The following is a 17,798-nucleotide window of genomic DNA, read 5'->3' as shown; positions in this document are numbered from 1 at the left end:
TGTGACATATTTAATGAGATACAGGATGCATATTATCACTAGGGGTGCCACTTTATTTATTCTGAATAGCTCATCATATTAGCGGGGGAAACTAAGTAGCACATGAAGGGATTTCAGTGCAACCGCAGCATAATCATGTTATCTTGTGACATGGTTCTAATATAAAATAAGGAAATGAAAAAATAGGTCACTAAAGTTGAATGTTTGTTGTGGCATTTTATTCTAGTTTTCAAATCAGGCATAGCTTAGAAAAATAACACTATTATGCATTACATTTGTACAAAAACAATTCACCCTTATTCTTTTGCTGTTGTTATTGTCATTGTTTAAAAACTTGTGTATATTGTTGCTCTTTGATGACCCTAAAAGTCTTACCCCTCCCTTAGGATTTATCAAAACTTGTTCATATGCACAAACTATCCATAAGCATTTTGGACAGAACTCCTACCAAAGTGTGGATACGCCATCAAAATATTATGAACTTGCCCCCCTACATAAAACAGTAAGGCAGCAGTAAGGCTCACAGGAAGGAGATTTATCAACTTTCAGATGGAGATAGGGTGGAGATTACTTAGAATGGGCACACTGCCTGGTTCCCTTTTGTCTATACAGAATTACTGCCCAGTGTTCACATTTATCTTGCAAATACATTATGGCAGAAATAAGTGATGCAGGGATGCATGTATCCCCATAGCAAGCATCTTGAAAGAGACAGCTGACTGATTTAAACAAATATTGCTATATGTAGATGAACCTCAGTCTTTTTTTTCCTCCTTCAAAGACTAGCTGCTGTACCTCAAGGAATCCCTTTTCTTGAGCTAGGCCAGGAATTCTCTGCCACAAGATGGGTGGATGGGCATTAGTTTAGGTGGCTTTCAGGAGACTGGCAAAATAATGGAAAATAATTCTATCAGTGACTACTAGTTGTGATGACTATGTGCCTCCAGATGTTGCTGGACTAACTCTAATCAGCTCCAGTCAGCATTGCTCAATAGTCGGGGATGACAGACATTGCAGCAACATCTGGAGGGTCAAATGTTCCCAGCATCTGCATCTGGTAAAGAAGTACTTTATTTTGATTGGATACCTGAGAGTCCTGGTATTATAGGACTGGGGAAAATGATGAGCCTGCATTGACTTTCTCTCAGCCCTTGCTTCAGTGTCTGCAGTATGAGGGTAGTAGCACTGGCCTACCTTACAGGGCTCTTGTAAAGATTGTAAGAAGTGCTTTAAAATTCAAGCGCTCTATATAAGCGGTGTAATGGCAGAGGCCAACAAACACCACTGTCCTTATCTCCTAATTTTCAAGGAACGATTAGTAAGGTGATTTGGGGGTTTTTAGGTCTACCGTGGAGTGCCAATTACAGCATGTAAAGGGAACAAAATTGCCACAAGGTGGTTGGTCGGATAGTAAGGTTCTGTTTAAATCTGCTCATGAGAAATGTTGGGCTGATTTCACAACTTACCGTATTTTTTGCTCTACAAGACTCACCTTTTCTCTCCTAAAAAGTAAGGGGAAATGTGTGTGCGTCTTATGGAGCGAATGCAGGCTGCGCAGCTATCCCAGAAGCCAGAACAGCAAGAGGGATCACTGCTTTCGCTGCGCAGCGATCCCTTTTGTTGTTCTGGCTTCTGAGATTCAGAATATTTTTTTTCTTGTTTTCCTCCTCCAAAAACTAGGTGCGTCTTATGGTCTGGTGCATCTTATAGAGCGAAAAATATGGTACATATTATAAATGAGCTGTGTAGCTGGGGACATTTTCTGACATATTTGAACTTTCTCCCACTTCCTTCCCCTCCCTGCCCAAATGTTGGCATCTAGCTAGTCTTGTCGCAGGACCTGCAATGCCATTTCCTGTCCTTGTGTAATCAATAAGTCTTCAAATAATCAATAAGTGCTCCTGCTGGAGTAGCCTAGTGGGATTTCCTGCTTCATCAAGTGGAAATAAAATAAAATAAAATAAAATAAAATAAAATGGGAGAGGTAGTTCATATGTTCTCTGTCGCAATAGATGCCAGTGACAATCTCAGAGTCACAGCCCAAGCAACTTTACTAGAAGCAGTGAAAAGCTAGTTGAGTTGAAAACTACTCCCACACCCACCCAGAAATAATTTCTTTTTTATTTCAAAGGAAGTTGATTCCTTAACAGTGGGAATGTTACCTGTATCATATAGGTCTAGGTAAGCGATACCTCTCTATTCCATGCAAGAGACACTTCGTTTGGAATGTCCACAGAAATTTGACAAGGAAAAGTCTGTTCTAAAGCTTTTGTTACTTGAGAGCCAATTATCTTTATTTATTTATCCCTTTATTACCTACTTATTTCTGTTCACGGTGTGTGTTTTTCACTACACTTACTTTTGTATTGTAGCTTTCTTTCTTTGTGCAGTAATGTTAACAACTACCCATACATTCCCTTTGTGTCCTTAAGCAGCAGAGCTGGGATAGAAGAAGCGCCTATGTGCCTCATAGAATCAGATCATGGAAGCATGGAAAGGAATTGCATCAACATCCCCAATCCTTTGTCCATTCCCCTCTTCCCATTAATAGCCAGGAAGGAAGGAAGAGTTGACACAGTCATAATTTGGCTTTCCCCGGATACTCTGGCAGCGCAGCAAAGCCATAAATTATTTATTCCTGCAGCAAGAGAGAAGGTCAGGGACATACATTATACGTCCATCCCTAATAACACTGTGAATTTCTCAGCCACATTCTGGGGTTTCTCCCCCTCTCGTACATAAACCGTATACAACACTATTAGTATGTAAAAGCAGGATTTGAGGCTGTGCAAGTGGTGCACACACACTGAGTGCTTCTCTGAGAGGGTGCTGTCTCAAAGCCAGGTAAGCAAAGCTTTGGGAAGGAGGTGTGAGGTCTCTGGCAGGGTCCTAGAGTCCTCTTGCCTCCTCCCCAAAGCCCAGTTAGCATCTTCCCACCTTTGGGGAGGAGGTGGGAGGGATCTGGGACCCTGCCAGAGTCTTATGCCTCCATTCCAAAGCCAGACGCCTCCTTATCCATCTTTGGAGCGCCAAATTTTGGCTTCTCACAGGGTGCCACAGTACCCAGGTCCATCACTGGTAAAAGAATGTTGCAACACAGTTCATGGGTATCTGAAGTGATCTCACCCACGATAGCTTCATCTTGTGGACATAACACTTTAGTCTCCGTATGAACAGTAAAAAATTTAGTACAAGAATACTTTTAATCCTATTGCACACCCGAGATTCATAACTTTGCAGTCAAATCCTGCTACTGAATAAACTACACAAACATAAATTTAACCTAAGTTTAACCTAAGTCCATCTAATTTGATTCATGAAATTTGAACTTTGTTCAGAAGCAGTGGGTTTCCAAAATATGAGGCATTTCGAAACTATCCATAAGCAGCTCAGGGAATTCAGGAAAAGGCAGAAGCAGTTTTTGAAGAGTATAAAATTCTTACCTGGGTCATCAGAAGCTCCTTTCCCTTTTAGTATCAATTTACAGGTATTTAACCCACATCTTGTTTACCTGTGCTCCAGAAAGATTTACAGATGACCAGTCTCTCTTTCTTTTGGGGACCTTTGATTGTGCCAAGGTAGTTGGCCTGGAGGGAAAGAGATTCTTTTTCCTTCTAGAATTTCAGTAGGTGGAGTTTCACTAAGTGGTCAAAGACAATAGCAGGCAAGACATAAAGGATGCCATAGCTTTGAAACAAAAATTGCCAGAGAGCATGAAATAATTCTCACCAAACAGTCTTGCCATGACTTCTTCACAACATTATGTTTATCTATTGCCTGTACCCCTAGACTCGGTGCTTTTGTATCTTAAAATATACATCTGCCTGAAAGAATTAATTCAGATTACAGTCATGAGCATCCTTTGCCGAAGCCAGAATTAGCCAGCCAGGCATCTAGCCGCTGCAGTCAGAGAAAGACAGAGAAGCCTATTACTAGCAAGGAAACCACTTTAAGGAGACAAAGTGGTAATTAGAGGGGACTATTGGAAGGGTCACAGAGCTCAAGCTGGCTTTGGTGTCCTTGGCTATTAAAATATTTCTGAATTAATAGGCCTGCCTCAGCTGCAAACTGAATATGTTTATATTAACTGTACACGGAAAAATGGTTGCTTTTTTCTGCCATTGCTGCAGAGAGTAAGAGATTTGAAAATGGCAGGATATTTTGAATTGGGATTCCATAAAATCTTTGTGAAGAAGCAGCTTGGTCCCTAAAGAAACCCTTGTCCAGGCATGATGGGAAAGGTGAAAAGTCATAAAGGTGAGGATGAGAGACAGGGAAGGAATTGAAATGCAAATGCAACAGGGAGAGAGAAGTAAGACTGCCTAGTTGTGATTCCAAAAACTGATTAGTTCAGAGTAGTTTCACTAAAGTCTGGGAAGTTGGTCCAGGAAAAAGTAGGACATCACTATAGAGCATATAATATAGTATGTCAAAGCAAAATTTCAGTTCCCACTCCACAGCAAAATATTTGAGTTCTTAAAAAAAAATTAAAATGGCAATGCTTCCTATGAATGTTCATTTCTTGAAGTGAGGCTTCCACATGTCTATATATTTAGATCCAGTCACACAGGCTTAAAGTAAAACATTCTGGTTTTGCCCAGTTATTCTCACAAGATATGGTTTATGCCCAGGCAGGCAGATGATGTGACCCATGAGAGCAGCAAAATAACCAGACTGTACAACGGTGTTGGGATAGAATCAGGCCAAATCTTTATGAACAGCAGCAGGCAAGGCAAGGGTTGGCATGGCATTGGGTCCCAGGATCAGTTCATCATTCCACAAGCCCCATGTTGATGAAATGGATCTGCTAGGTTTGGATTGCTCCAAACTTATACCATGTGAGTTGGCCAGTGTTGAATTTTGCCATGGTGCAAGCCAAGCAAGCAGGGTCTCACTGGGGAACCAGGCTGCAGATTCCAACCAGGCAGATACCGAACCCACGCTTGGGTTTTCCATGGTCAATCCTCCCCTCAGGCCCCTTATGGGGGACCCCCTATACCAGGCATTGGCAAACTCAGCCATCCAGATGTTTTGGGACTACAATTCCCATCATCCCTGACCACTGGTTCTGTTCTAGGGACTATGGAAGTTGTAGTCCCAAAACATCTGGAGGGCCGAGTTTGCCTATACTATGTTGATCCTGCCCAATGTCATTTCTGCCATCATACAAAACAATGCTCTTCCGTCTAACAAAGGAAAGCCATAATTTCACTGAGGGAAAACCAAGTGCCAATAAGTTTTTTTGGGGGGGGTGTTATTTCCGGTCTTGTCAACCAGTGACCCAAAATTGCTCAGTGAAGGGCTCTAACCCAGCGGTTCTCAACCTGTGGGTCCCCAGATGCTGTTGGACTACAACTTCCATCATCCCTGAGCTCTGGCCTTGCTAGCTAGGGGTGATGGGAGTTGTAGTTCAACAACATCTGGGGACCCACAGGTTGAGAAAGGCAGCTCTAACCCAAGGGTGGGCAGGTGGGAAGTGCTCAGAGCAAAATGGCTATGAGCTCCAGGGGAAGCAGCCTTATATAGGCCTTCCCCTCCCCTCTGCAGCAAGGGCTCATGGGACAGCTTTTTCCCATGAGCCCATCGCATAGAGAGGAAACTAGGCAAAACCTTGCCAAGCACTTTGCTGCAATCTATGGGCCACAGTACCACCGGGCAAACACGTCCCGTGCTTATTGGACATGAAACGGGGCTTAGGTACACACCTTCCTAAGCAAAATGCACTAGGCACATTTACTTAGACACAGATTAGCAACTCTTTTCTATTTCTTGCCATTTCCAAACTGGGGGAAGTTTTAAAAGCCTGAATGAAGGAAAAAAGAGGCAGCTAAGGTGGTTACTTGTGGGTGCCAATGGAAGACAGGAATGGGAGAAGAAAGGAGGTCTGCACAATGAATACATTATTCAACAGCATCCAGCATATACCACTGCTTTATTGACCTATGCTGGGCAGTGCTGATTTATTCCATGAGGACATAGGGAGACCCTTGCTAGATCAGACCAGAATCCTGGTCTCACAATGGCCAACCAGATACCTCCGGGAAGCATATCAGCAGAACCTGAGCACCATGGTATTTCCCCTACTGATGCTCTCCAGCAACTGGCATTCAGAGGCATACACAACCATCATGATGTTAATAGCCTTATCCTTCACTGCTACCATGCCTGCTGTCAGGGATGATCATCAGTGGACAACTCCAGGAGGCATTACTGACCCCTGGAGATTTCTGGCCATGCTCCTTCTCCTTGGTGTCCGTGAGGGAGGTAGACCCACTGCAGGCATCTATCTGGAAATGGTACTGGGTACTACTGATACAGAACCAGTGAGAGGTGTTGTTTGTGTTGGGTGGAGGTGGAAATGGGCAAGAGGCCCTTCTGTGCAGGTGGATTAACCAGCACATTTCCCAAGATCATGTTCCTCTTAGTAACATTAGTTCTCCACTCTTGAATTGTTGCTGCTATCATATTTACCAGTAAAGAAAAGAAGTAGTAATCAAGACCATTTTGATTTACTAGCACTTCTGTAATTGCTTTGGCATGTGCACGTCTTCAACAGTGGGAAGTCAGAGTAAAAATATAAGAGGTAAAGTACAGGTGTCTGACTACCATGTAAAGATAATGGTACATGTTGCAAAGCACATGGTTTAATGGACCATATTTGGGCTAGCAGAATAGTTGCTTTTACAAACTAAGGAAGGAAAGTGTGCCTGAAAATCTAGCTGCTGGTTATTGTGAAAGGTCCTTGGGACATCTCATTCTTACATTTTGGATTAATGCCATGAGATCATATTTAATGCAACAAATAACTTTTTGTTCATAAGGCTAAAGGTTGTGGATTAAGGGTTGCTTCACAAACAGCATCAGTCACATTGAAGCTGCCAAGCGATAGTTCTGTGTAAGAGTGATTCCTTGTAGAGTTTGTAATCTGGACTGGCCCAAGACATTTTGCACCCACAAGTCCCTTGCCCCTGCTCCCCAAGTTGAGGTTGCACCTGAAACAGAAAATTCCCAAAGCATCAACTCCTCCTGGTAGGAAAAATAAAAATTTGAATAACTAACAATTTGTTGCCCTTTCATGGACACCTAAAATCAGTTGACTGAGGTAGTTTTCTCACTCTGCTCAATAGTAAGACCGGCACTATTTGTCATGTATGTAAGTCCCTTGACATGTGCTTTTAGCACTGTTACAAGGCTCTCCACACTGACACAATATTTTCCTGGCCAAAGGTGACATTCGTGAGGAGCTTCTTGACAGAGCCAGGCCACGTAGTCAGGTGCCTGCATATATTTTTCCTACTCACCTCCCTCTCTCAGCAATTAAACCTCCTCGATAACTTAGTGCTCGGGGCTACTGCAACTTATGAAATGGTTCAAACTGTGAAGCCTCAGAATCTACTGAGAAATAATGATTTATTGCATTGACGCTTTTGCTGAAGTTGCCAAACATATCTGTTTTCTACATCTCAGGCTAAAATTCCGTACTTTTCCTACACTTACTTCTAGTCAAAATTGTCCTAATTCACTCTCAGCTTGACCTGATACTTGCTCTGGAGTGGGGAGTGAAGAGTTCGTTTTCACATCTCCAAAGTTTCAGGGATGGAGAACCTGTGGATCTCCAGATGTTGTTGGAGGCCAACAGCCATCAGCCCCAACCAGCATGGTCATTGTTCAGGGATGGTGGCAGTCATAGTCCAAGAACAGCTGGAGAACCACAGGTTCCCTATCCCTGCTTTATTTCCATCCTATCTGCATATTTACTATTCCATCCACATGCACCGTAAATTGATTCAAGCAGGTCGTGCCATGTTACTGATATAGCGATTATGATGTATTTACTGATCATGAGTTTGTCTGTTCCATTTGGCGCAAATGAGAAGTACACAAACTTAAATGCATGTGCAGGAAAGGTATTAGGAAGCCTACCAATAAGCCACCTACTTATTAACTCTTTTAAAAATCACAATTGGAAGCTGCAGCAGCAGCAGCTGCTGTTGTTTAAACAGAGGGTTGAACTCTGCAGGGTGTGCTGCCTGCAAGGTGACTTACCAGGCATCACTGAAAGGATATGGTAGAGGCGAAACATGGTCCACAGTTTACCTGAATTGCATAAAGCATCTCATTCAGGCTTAATAAATTGATTTTAGGAAATCATAAAGCATAGTGCAACAGCAAACACAAATGGATAGAGAAAACAAATTCAAGTGGAGTGAATTAGTTCTGTTTGCAAGCAAGTAGGTCAAATGCTGCAGCACAAAGAAATTGGAAGTAATGAGGATAGAGCCAAGTATAACCATATTAGAATGAGCAAAACAGGTTGAGGATTGGGCAGAAATCTTGTGCTGCATTTATGTGAATCATCAGCAGTTGCGGGGGGGAGTGCATTTGGCTTATACGCTCAGTGGGCAAAAGAATTTGGATATGCCCAGTTTACATTGAGACCTAAGCATTTAACTGTATTCTTGAGGGTGAAATCCTACGTATGCTTACTTGGAAGGGAGTCTTATTGAATTCAGCAGGGTAACTGAGTGAACATGCATAGAATAGAAGTATTGGGCTGTGAGTCCAATGAATTTCATCAGGATTCAAGCCTACTTAATTTATCCGGATTGTATTTTATGCATACTGATTTGGCTTTATAATGTGGTCTACATATTGATCCTGAACATTTGTTTCGGAATATCTGTTCGGGTCACAAGCATATAAATGCCAATGCTGTACCTGCAAAACATCATGTTAGGTAATGTTAAGTGGGCATAGCTGCTGCTGTGGAATATCTTCCCTACTTACATGCTAGCTGAAGAGGTTTTAAGATCAGCTGTTAATTTGCAAATGACTTGTGATGGGCTTATAAATAACAAATGCTGTAGGTCTGTGACAGACTCGAGTAGGATGCATTATAGATGATAAAGCACCATCAACAGAAGACGTGCTAGAGATAGTCACTATCTATGAATGAATGGACCTTTTTGACTCTGCTGACAATCAATTACTTTGTATTAAACTGAGGCGGGCAACCTATTTAGCATGGACGGACATAATGGAAATGCTTGATGAGGCAGAGGACTGAAGCTAATTCAGATATTATACACTGCATGTCAAAGTTTCACCACACCTAGAAATCTTTAATATAAATTATTTTTAAAAAACAAAACAAATATCCTTAACTGGTCTGCAACTTTTTTTTTTTTAACAGTCTTCATGAAGGCTGTTCAAAACACAACTATTTTCCCTTGATGAATGAACTGCTGAGATATACTGAGAATAGGTAAAGGGACCCCTGACCATTAGGTCCAGTCGCAACCGACTCTGGGGTTGCGACGCTCATCTCGCTTTATTGGCTGAGGGAGCCGGCGTACAGCTTCCGGGTCATGGGGCCAGCATGACTAAGCCGCTTCTGGCGAACCAGCGCACGGAAATGCCGTTTACCTTCGCGCCAGAGTGGTACCTATTTATCTACTTGCACTTTGACGTGCTTTCGAACTGCTAGGTTGGCAGGAGCAGGGACCGAGCAATGGGAGCTCACCCCATTGTGGGGATTCGAACCGCCGACCTTCTGATCGGCAAGTCCTAGGCTCTGTGGTTTAGACCACAGCGCCACCCGCGTCCCTGTACTGAGAATAAGGGCCTCTTAATGTTTAAACAAGCTCATGTGGGGGAAAGCTAACCTTGAGGTACCCCCATGATGGTTGCAAGCTGTTCAGAGGCAACCCCTGGGCCTCCAGATGTTGCTCAACTACAATCCCAATGGCCCTTGATAACAGGTGGGCTGTTGGGGTCTCGCAACATCTGAAGGGCCATGGGTTACTCACAGCTATCCTAGAGGTAATGATGGGGGAGAAATTAATTTTATTCGTGTTGTACATCAACCTGTGTTATTCAGTTCTTGAACCAAAATACAGCTACTCTTCAAAATTTGCACTTCTCCAAATTTTGTGGTGCAGTTCTCCTGCGAAAATAATAAACACATATTATGCAAAACTGCATACGGAAACCATCTACTACTGAGCCAGTTTCAAGGTCCTGAATGTCTAAGCAAAAGGGTGGGTGCATGGAAGGCAAGTTGCAAGCAACCACAATTTGTGACATTGCACAACATTGTTACAGATCAGGGACACGGGAAACAAATAAAAAAAAATTCACCACACCTAGGATTCACCACACCATATGTGGGACGTGGGTAGTGCTGTGGGTTAAACCACAGAGCCTAGAACTTGCCAATCAGAAGGTCGGTGGTTCGAATCCCTGCAACGGGGTGAGCTCCCGTTGCTTGGTCCCTGCTCCTGCCAACCTAGCAGTTCGAAAGCATGTCAAAGTGCAAGTAGATAAATAGGTACTGCTCTGGTGGGAAGGTAAATGGCGTTTCCATGCGCTGCTCTGGTTCACCAGAAGCGGCTTAGTCATGCTGGCCACATGACCTGGAAGCTGTATGCTGGCTCCCTCGGCCAATAAAGCGAGATGAGTGCCGCAACCCCAGAGTCGTCTGTGACTGGACCTAATGGTCAGGGGTCCCTTTACCTTTACCTTTTAGGAGACATATGCCTGTATATCTAAAGTTGCTTACCCCAGAAGTAAGTCAACACTTAAAAATTACAACCTGGGATTGGGTGGAAAATACATAGTTTTGAGTTTATCCCTGCACGCATATGGGTTGGAACCTTTCATTAAAAAAATAGAATACATAGTTTACTCTTCTGGTAATATGCTGTCCATGGGACACTTATATTTAGCCCTGTATTAAGCCTCAAATCTGTAAGTTTTGTAAGGCAAAGCCACCTCTGAAACCTTCTGAATTGGGCCAACCAACACACGAGTTGAGGAAAGAGGGAAACTGAAAGTAATGGTTGTGCAAATATACAAAATTCAGATAAAGAGAGAAGGGCTGCCATACATCCTGGAGAGAGGGACTGGAGAGAAGGGCTGCTTTGTCCTGGATATTAGTCAAGTCAATCGAAATATCACATTTTTTTGTGTTTTTGTCCTGGCAATCCTATGAGAGAGTAGAGAGTGCTATGAGATGGAGAGAGAGAAAGAAGAGTTAATGAAGATGGGAGTGCCAAGACAAAAGTGCTGCAAAGGAAGCAGAAAGAAAAAAGGCGGATAATAGAATGGGCTAAAATGTGACACATACTCTTGAGTAGAAACCGCTGTCAGTTTTTTGAATTGTGTACCTCTGCTCTACACTTGAGGTGGCCAAGTGAATGGGGGGGAAATCAAGACCTGCTAAAGGAGTATAGGACCAGGTTCTGGGGATATAACATGGCTGCCGGCAACTGTGTGTTTAAGAAATGTCTTTGAGGGAGAAGTGGTTTTTAAGGATGGAATCTGCAGAGAAGAAAGTGTTGGCTTGTCAAGGTAAACGAAGGTTGTCCTAAGCACATGGAACAGCATGGGTGATGGCACAAAGGCAAAGACAGGTAGAGAGAATCAAAGAGAGTGATAGCAGATCAGTTTGCACAGAACAGAGACAGCAAGAAAGGGGGTATGGAGAGATGAGAGAAGCGTCAAGGCCAAAGAAGTGGAGAGCCTTAAATGTAAGGATCAGGAGGTGCTTGAAGTTCATGAAAGTGACACAAAGAGACAGTGCAGAGATTTAAGCAGAGGTGCCTCCCAGAGAAGAAATTGATTTTAACAGAAGCATTTCAAATTGAGAGGAAGAGAGGTGGCAGGATACCTAAAAAAGAAGGATGTGGTTTGATAGGGGAGAGAGATGATGCGGGGTGCATGGGTGAAACCTTTAATGCTGGCATAGTTAGGGAAGATGACAGCAGTGCTTCCAAGAGTTTTGAAATGACTACAAATTTCCCAAGTATTCTAAAGTAGGGGTGTGTGGGTGTGTGTAAGAGGGAGAGTGCAGTTAATTTCATAGGGGCAATAGATCAATGACAGAAAAGCAAAATTCTGTATAATAAGACATGGATGTCTGACCTATGCACAAAAGAGCCCAAAATCAACACATATTGTGGCCAGAGGCTTTTTGCACTCACTCTCTATGAAGGAAAAATCCCTATTTACCTATGCAGAATATACTTGTCATAGTCAAGATAAAAAAGTTCCTTCCAGTAGCACCTTAAAGACCAACTAAGTTAGTTCTTGGTATGAGCTTTCGTGTGCATGCACACTGTGTATCTGAAGAAGTGTGCATTCACACGAATGCTCATACCAAGAACTAACTTAGTTGGTCTTTAAGGTGCTACTGGAAGGAACTTTTTTATCTTGACTATGGCAGACCAAGACGGCTACCTATCTGATACTTGTCATAGTAGATATTGGAAAAACCATTATGTGAGTAGATCTTTCATTTCTTTTTTGGTCCTCTGTTGCACTGCCTGCTGTTTGCACCAGAAAGATGATGGTTGCATTATTTAAGTCGAAGTTGGGGGACCTGTGCCCCTTCAGTTGCTATTGGAACATCCCTGGAGCCAATGGGAGTTGGAATCAAACAACATATGGAAGACCACAGGTTTCCCACCCCCACCCCGCCCCTGCCATTGTAGTCTAACTTTTAAAAGTCATCATAATGATTTGTTTCCCACCATGATGTTAGAAAGCTCCTCCACAAACTGACCCAGATGCATGTTCCATTATGAGAAGCTTTTGGAGCCTTTGTCTGTGAGGATCATGGCAGCTACCAATACTAAATTATAGCTGCATTCTTCATCAGAATCCCTGAAACACTGACATATGTTTCAGAATAAGAAGAAACACCGAAAAGCAATCGAGGAAAATGTGGCATCTTCCATTATGTGTGCTGTGCTTTGAACCCTGACTTACCATGGTTCTAGAATGCCTGGGAAGCCTCCACAGATGCAACTCCTACTTTTGCCCTTCAACTCATTTATTTACTTATTTTTACATCTATGCCCTGCAGATTACGTTTATACACCAGCAGGCTGATGTTTGCTCTGATTTAGAGTGAAAGAGTGGGTTTTCCCTGGGGAAGGGGTGGGGCAAGGAGAAAACCACTTGGACCCATGCCTAGAAAGTGTAGGCCAAGTGGGAAACCACTCAGACCCATGCTTTCTAGGCACAGGGCAAGCAGAAGTGTGGGCGAGCCCTTAATGCTGTACACAAATGCCTGAAGAGGTATTGTCCCTCACCATCGTTTCAGAAAACCTGTACCTAATTGGGTCATTGTCATAGTCAACCCATTGCTACTTTGTGCCTGGCTCTCCTCTAACAGCAAATACTCCTTACTACCTCAGCTCATTGCACGAGTTCATTACTAGGCATTTCTCATGCCATGTTCTCCATGCAGTATTTCACCACAATTCACAGCTATCTCAGTTTTCTTTTTCCCTTCATAAAGGCTATCCCTCCAGATCAGGACTCTTGACAGTTGTGTCTGTGGAACGATCTGATTTTATGATTATTGAAAAGTGATTAAGAAAAATTGAAGCAAGATATGTTCCAACGTCAACACACTTGTGGCACGTAGCATGATTCCACAGATACCTCAAGTTGCAGGGTCCCAATTCTGAGGAGTCTGTGGAATGGAAGAAATGGACACTTCAAAGAGATAATACACATTTTCCTAGAAGGATAGTTAGGGTGGTTTTGTTCTTTGGTGTATGTGCATTTTAGTGATTGTACTGTTCATGATGGCCTTAAGTCACTGTACTTTGTGGGGGAAAGGAGTGTAGCTTGGCTGTTAACCATTCTTTGCTGAAGAGGCTGCCAGTGATTACCCCTTCGGTAGTATGCATGTGCTGCAAGATCCTTACTTGCATTTGCCCAATACACTAAATGCAGGACATATCTGCATACAAGGATGGAGCCTGTTTCTCCCTTTGCCTAATGAAAGGATGATCAGAGCCCTGTCAGAGCCAACAATGTGATTCACATCACTAACATGCAGCTTGTACATTTCTTGGGCCTGCTGGCAAACTGCAGTTCAAAATCTTTTCCCACACATAGATTGGATTCTCCAGTTTGCAGGACTGGACTACTATGAACTAAGCCTCTGAAAAATCTCAATTATTCAAAAGAATTGAATAATTGCTTCAATTCTTTTAGTAATTTTTAGTTTGACCTCTGGCACAAAGGTAAGGGGAAGCACCCGTGGTAAAAACTGAAGAATGCTGCCATAAAAATAAATTACCGTATTTTTTGCTCTATAAGACTCACTTTTTCCCTCCTAAAAAGTAAGGGGAAATGTGTGTGCGTCTTATGGAGCAAATGCAGGCTGCGCAGCTATCCCAGAAGCCAGAACAGCGAGAGGGATTGCTGCTTTCACTGCACAGCGATCCCTCTTGCTGTTCTGGCTTCTGAGATTCAGAATATTTTTTTTCTTGTTTTCCTACTCCAAAAACTAGGTGCGTCTTGTGGTCTGGTGCATCTTATAGAGCGAAAAATATGGTAGCTGGGAATTCCTTTCTGAGTGCGATTGAAACAAATAGTCAGCATGGCAAATGGGATATATGTGGATGGAGGACTTGTGTACATTGCAAGGATTCTCTTGGGTGTGCAGTGTATCTTACATGCTGCAGTCCTCTGTAGAATCCTTGTTATTGAGGACAAGCACCACAGCGGCAGGTGGAGGCAAAATTGAGTTCTAAAATTAAAACATGGTGGGGTTTCTTTTGGTAGTTTTGAGCAGAGTTAAAAAGCTTGGAATCTGGAGCTACCCAGATCCACCCCCTCTTCTTCCCCATTCACACATCACTAGTGTTGCTTTAAAAGGTAAACCATACAGAGGTCCTTACAGTTTTTTTTCATATTTACAAGGATGGCTTCGGATTCTAAGCCTACATGGTGGAAACTAGTTTCATGGCTGCCTCGGGTGGTGGGAATGGCTGGAAACCACAATGTATATTTCAACACTGCCATCTGCTGACCGGAGGCATGAAAGGCTGCTTATATCCAAAAACCACAATGTCATCTTTAATGGCTCAGCTTTTGCTTATGGAAGGGAAGAGAAGTCATTCACATATATGGCCAGGGGAGAAGGGAGTACGTATTCATTCGGGGGGGGGGTGGTAAGGGAAAGGAAAGAAAGCTGCTCCCTGCCACTTTGTGACCCCAGCTACTGAGAATCTAGGTTGTTCCATCCTGCGTCGTCCCAACCTGGTTGTTGTTTCTGCTTGATTGGCAGATCGTTATGGGTTGCTGAAGAATGGCTTTCATATATAGATGAACAATATTATTCGTGTAATGGATAGCTACCATTCATTTCAACAGTTCCAACAGGCATTACAAGATAAATGAATCTATTTGTTATGGAACCATTATAAGAACAGAAATATCAACAAAATGTCTACCTGTGATAATGTAGCACATAGGTTAATAAGCACTTACTGGTATTTAGCAAGTATTACTATTGTGAAAGATTTTGTTAAGGTTTTTGCCTGCTTTGTTTGGACAAACAAAATGCTTTCTGAGAATGCATGCCTATGCCTTTATGTACTCGTACTTTTAAAATTATATGCTGGAGATATGCAGTCTATAATTATTAATTGAAACATCCGACTACTACATATTTCCCCAAGAGCCCCATGTCTTTTGATCCTCTCGGGAAATGTGATTACTAATATAATATAATATAATATAATATAATATAATAATACTATAATATATGTTAGTGTTGTGGAGCTTAAATGAATAACCTTTTAGGTGTGTGTGTGTGTGTGTGTGTGTGTGTGTGTGTGTGTGTATCCCCAAGTGTTAACTGCTGAACAATAGGATTGGGGATATTTGGAAAGAACACACACAAGTAAACTAGCACAAATAATCCAACTGTTTTCAAAAAGCAAATTAGAAAGAAAAGATCAAAATAAAAGTTTAAAAACTATTTGAGATTATAATGTCAAATAAAAAAATTGGTAAGAAAATATGTTTTCTAAGCCCAGTAATGCTTCACTAAGAAATTAGCAAAGGTATAAGTGTCCTTTTCTCCAAAAGAACCATCAGTTTTCTTAATCCTGTAACCTAAAATTAAATTAATATGGTTTTCTTAGTGCTTATGAGCCACTGTATATTAAAGTATGATTGATAGGTGGTTTGTGTTCTGTCCATGGCACTGCAAAAACAGTTCCAGTTCTAGCCACTTTTTTCCCTTTCCTTTTCCATTTCTCTTTCTTTCTTTGTTCTTTTTTTTCTCCTATGCAGAAGACCATCAAATGAATTGTCACAATACTCGAATGCAAGACACAGAAAAAGATGATAACAATAATGATGAGTATGATAATTACGATGAACTGGTGGCGAAGTCATTGTTAAATCTTGGCAAAATTGCAGAGGATGCAGCGTACAGAGCCAGGACAGAATCAGAAATGAATAGCAATACATCTAATAGCCTGGAAGACGATAGCGACAAAAATGAAAATGTTGGTCGTAAGAGTGAGCTGAGTTTAGATTTAGACAGTGACGTTGTTAGGGAAACTGTGGACTCGCTGAAATTGTTAGCACAAGGACATGGTGTAGTGCTTTCAGAAAACGTTAATGACAGAAATTATGCAGACAGTATGTCTCAGCAAGAAAATCGGAATATGAACTATGGGATGTTGGGGAAGCCTACCAACAATGGGCTTACAGAAAAAATGGTGGAAGAGAGCGATGAAGAAGTATGTCTCAGCAGCCTGGAATGTTTGAGGAACCAATGTTTTGATTTGGCCAGGAAACTCAGTGAGACAAACCCGCAGGAAAGGAATCAACAGCAAAATATGAATTCTCGCCAACATGCCCGGCAAGAAGATGATTTCCAAGGAAGGACATCTGATAGGAATTATTCTGATATGATGAACTTAATGAGGCTTGAAGAACAATTGAGCCCCAGATCTAGAACTTTTTCTAGCTGTGCAAAAGAGGACGGGTGTCATGAAAGAGATGACGACACCGCCTCTGTAACTTCAGATAGGTCGGAAGAGGTATTTGATATGACGAAAGGAAACTTAACGCTGCTTGAGAAAGCGATTGCTTTAGAAACAGAAAGAGCAAAAGCCATGAGGGAAAAAATGGCAATGGAAGCTGGAAGGAGGGATAATATGAGATCCTATGAGGAGCAGTCTCCAAGGCAGCTTTCTGGAGACGACAGGAAGTCTAAGTCCAGTGACGGCCATGTCAAAAAGCCATATTATGGTAAAGGTAATATTTCTCTCTAATGTATGTTGTATTATGATGAACTATGGGGTGAATCTTAACAAGCCATGCACCTGAATGTGTTTTTTTGCACTCAAAATATAATTCTAGAAGCACAAGTAGTTCAAAGTAATGCTCTGTGTCTTTAGGTAGAACATTACGTCATGCCAGGAGAAGCAAAGGGAATAAGAGATCATGTTAAAAGAGAGAAGGTTGTCCAGAAATGCTGAATATATTTTATGATTTTAAAGCTAAAGGCAAATACATCTTGCATGAATTGACTTATACGTTATGATTTTGTGCAAGACAGCCAATTAGCTGGGAAATGCATATTTTTATAGACTGGACTGTGTGGGGCATCTTGATTTATAAAATTATAACCAGATGGTGGTTATTGATGAACCCTCTCCCATATAAAATGTAGAGCTGCTTGATAGAAATTGAATAGTATCTGAGTGACCGATAACATGAGATAGGGGCAACGACTGCACATTAATTATCTTTAATAGTAAGGTAATGGAAATCATTTGCTATGCAAGGCATGCTTTGGCCTGGGCTGAGATCAATAGCAATTTCTTTCTTATATGCATTCCACTCCACTGGTTTCATGCCTTTGTGGAAATAGCTAAGGTGCTACCATAACAATTATCCAATATATAAGACCAAAAAAGACAAAACATAAACAATTACCATAACCATGTATTATGTCTAGGTATATACAATGT

At 42.0% G+C, this 17,798-nt stretch overlaps 1 protein-coding gene across 15 annotated transcripts in view; it reads left to right on the top strand.

Annotated features, from left to right (window-relative positions):
• Positions 1 to 17,798, top strand: part of MYT1L (myelin transcription factor 1 like) — a 279,154-nt gene that overhangs the window by 191,846 nt on the left and 69,510 nt on the right. For 10 of the 15 annotated variants that reach the window (XM_083495435.1, XM_083495443.1, XM_083495445.1 and 7 more), the window contains one exon: positions 16,105 to 17,079. The exons of 1 other annotated variant lie outside the window; for it this stretch is intronic. In XM_083495435.1, coding sequence (XP_083351561.1) covers positions 16,105 to 17,079 — 975 coding nt within the window. The remainder of the gene's footprint in view (positions 1 to 16,104; positions 17,080 to 17,798) is intronic. 4 more of the 15 variants (XM_083495437.1, XM_083495444.1, XM_083495447.1 and 1 more) reach the window with 1 other exon arrangement.

The sequence above is a fragment of the Podarcis liolepis genome (genome assembly GCF_965112155.1).
Source record: "Podarcis liolepis genome assembly, chromosome: 3".
Classification (NCBI taxonomy): domain Eukaryota; kingdom Metazoa; phylum Chordata; class Lepidosauria; order Squamata; family Lacertidae; genus Podarcis; species Podarcis liolepis.
Note: the sequence above shows the minus strand (reverse complement) of the source record. Positions and strands in the feature narration are given on the sequence as shown.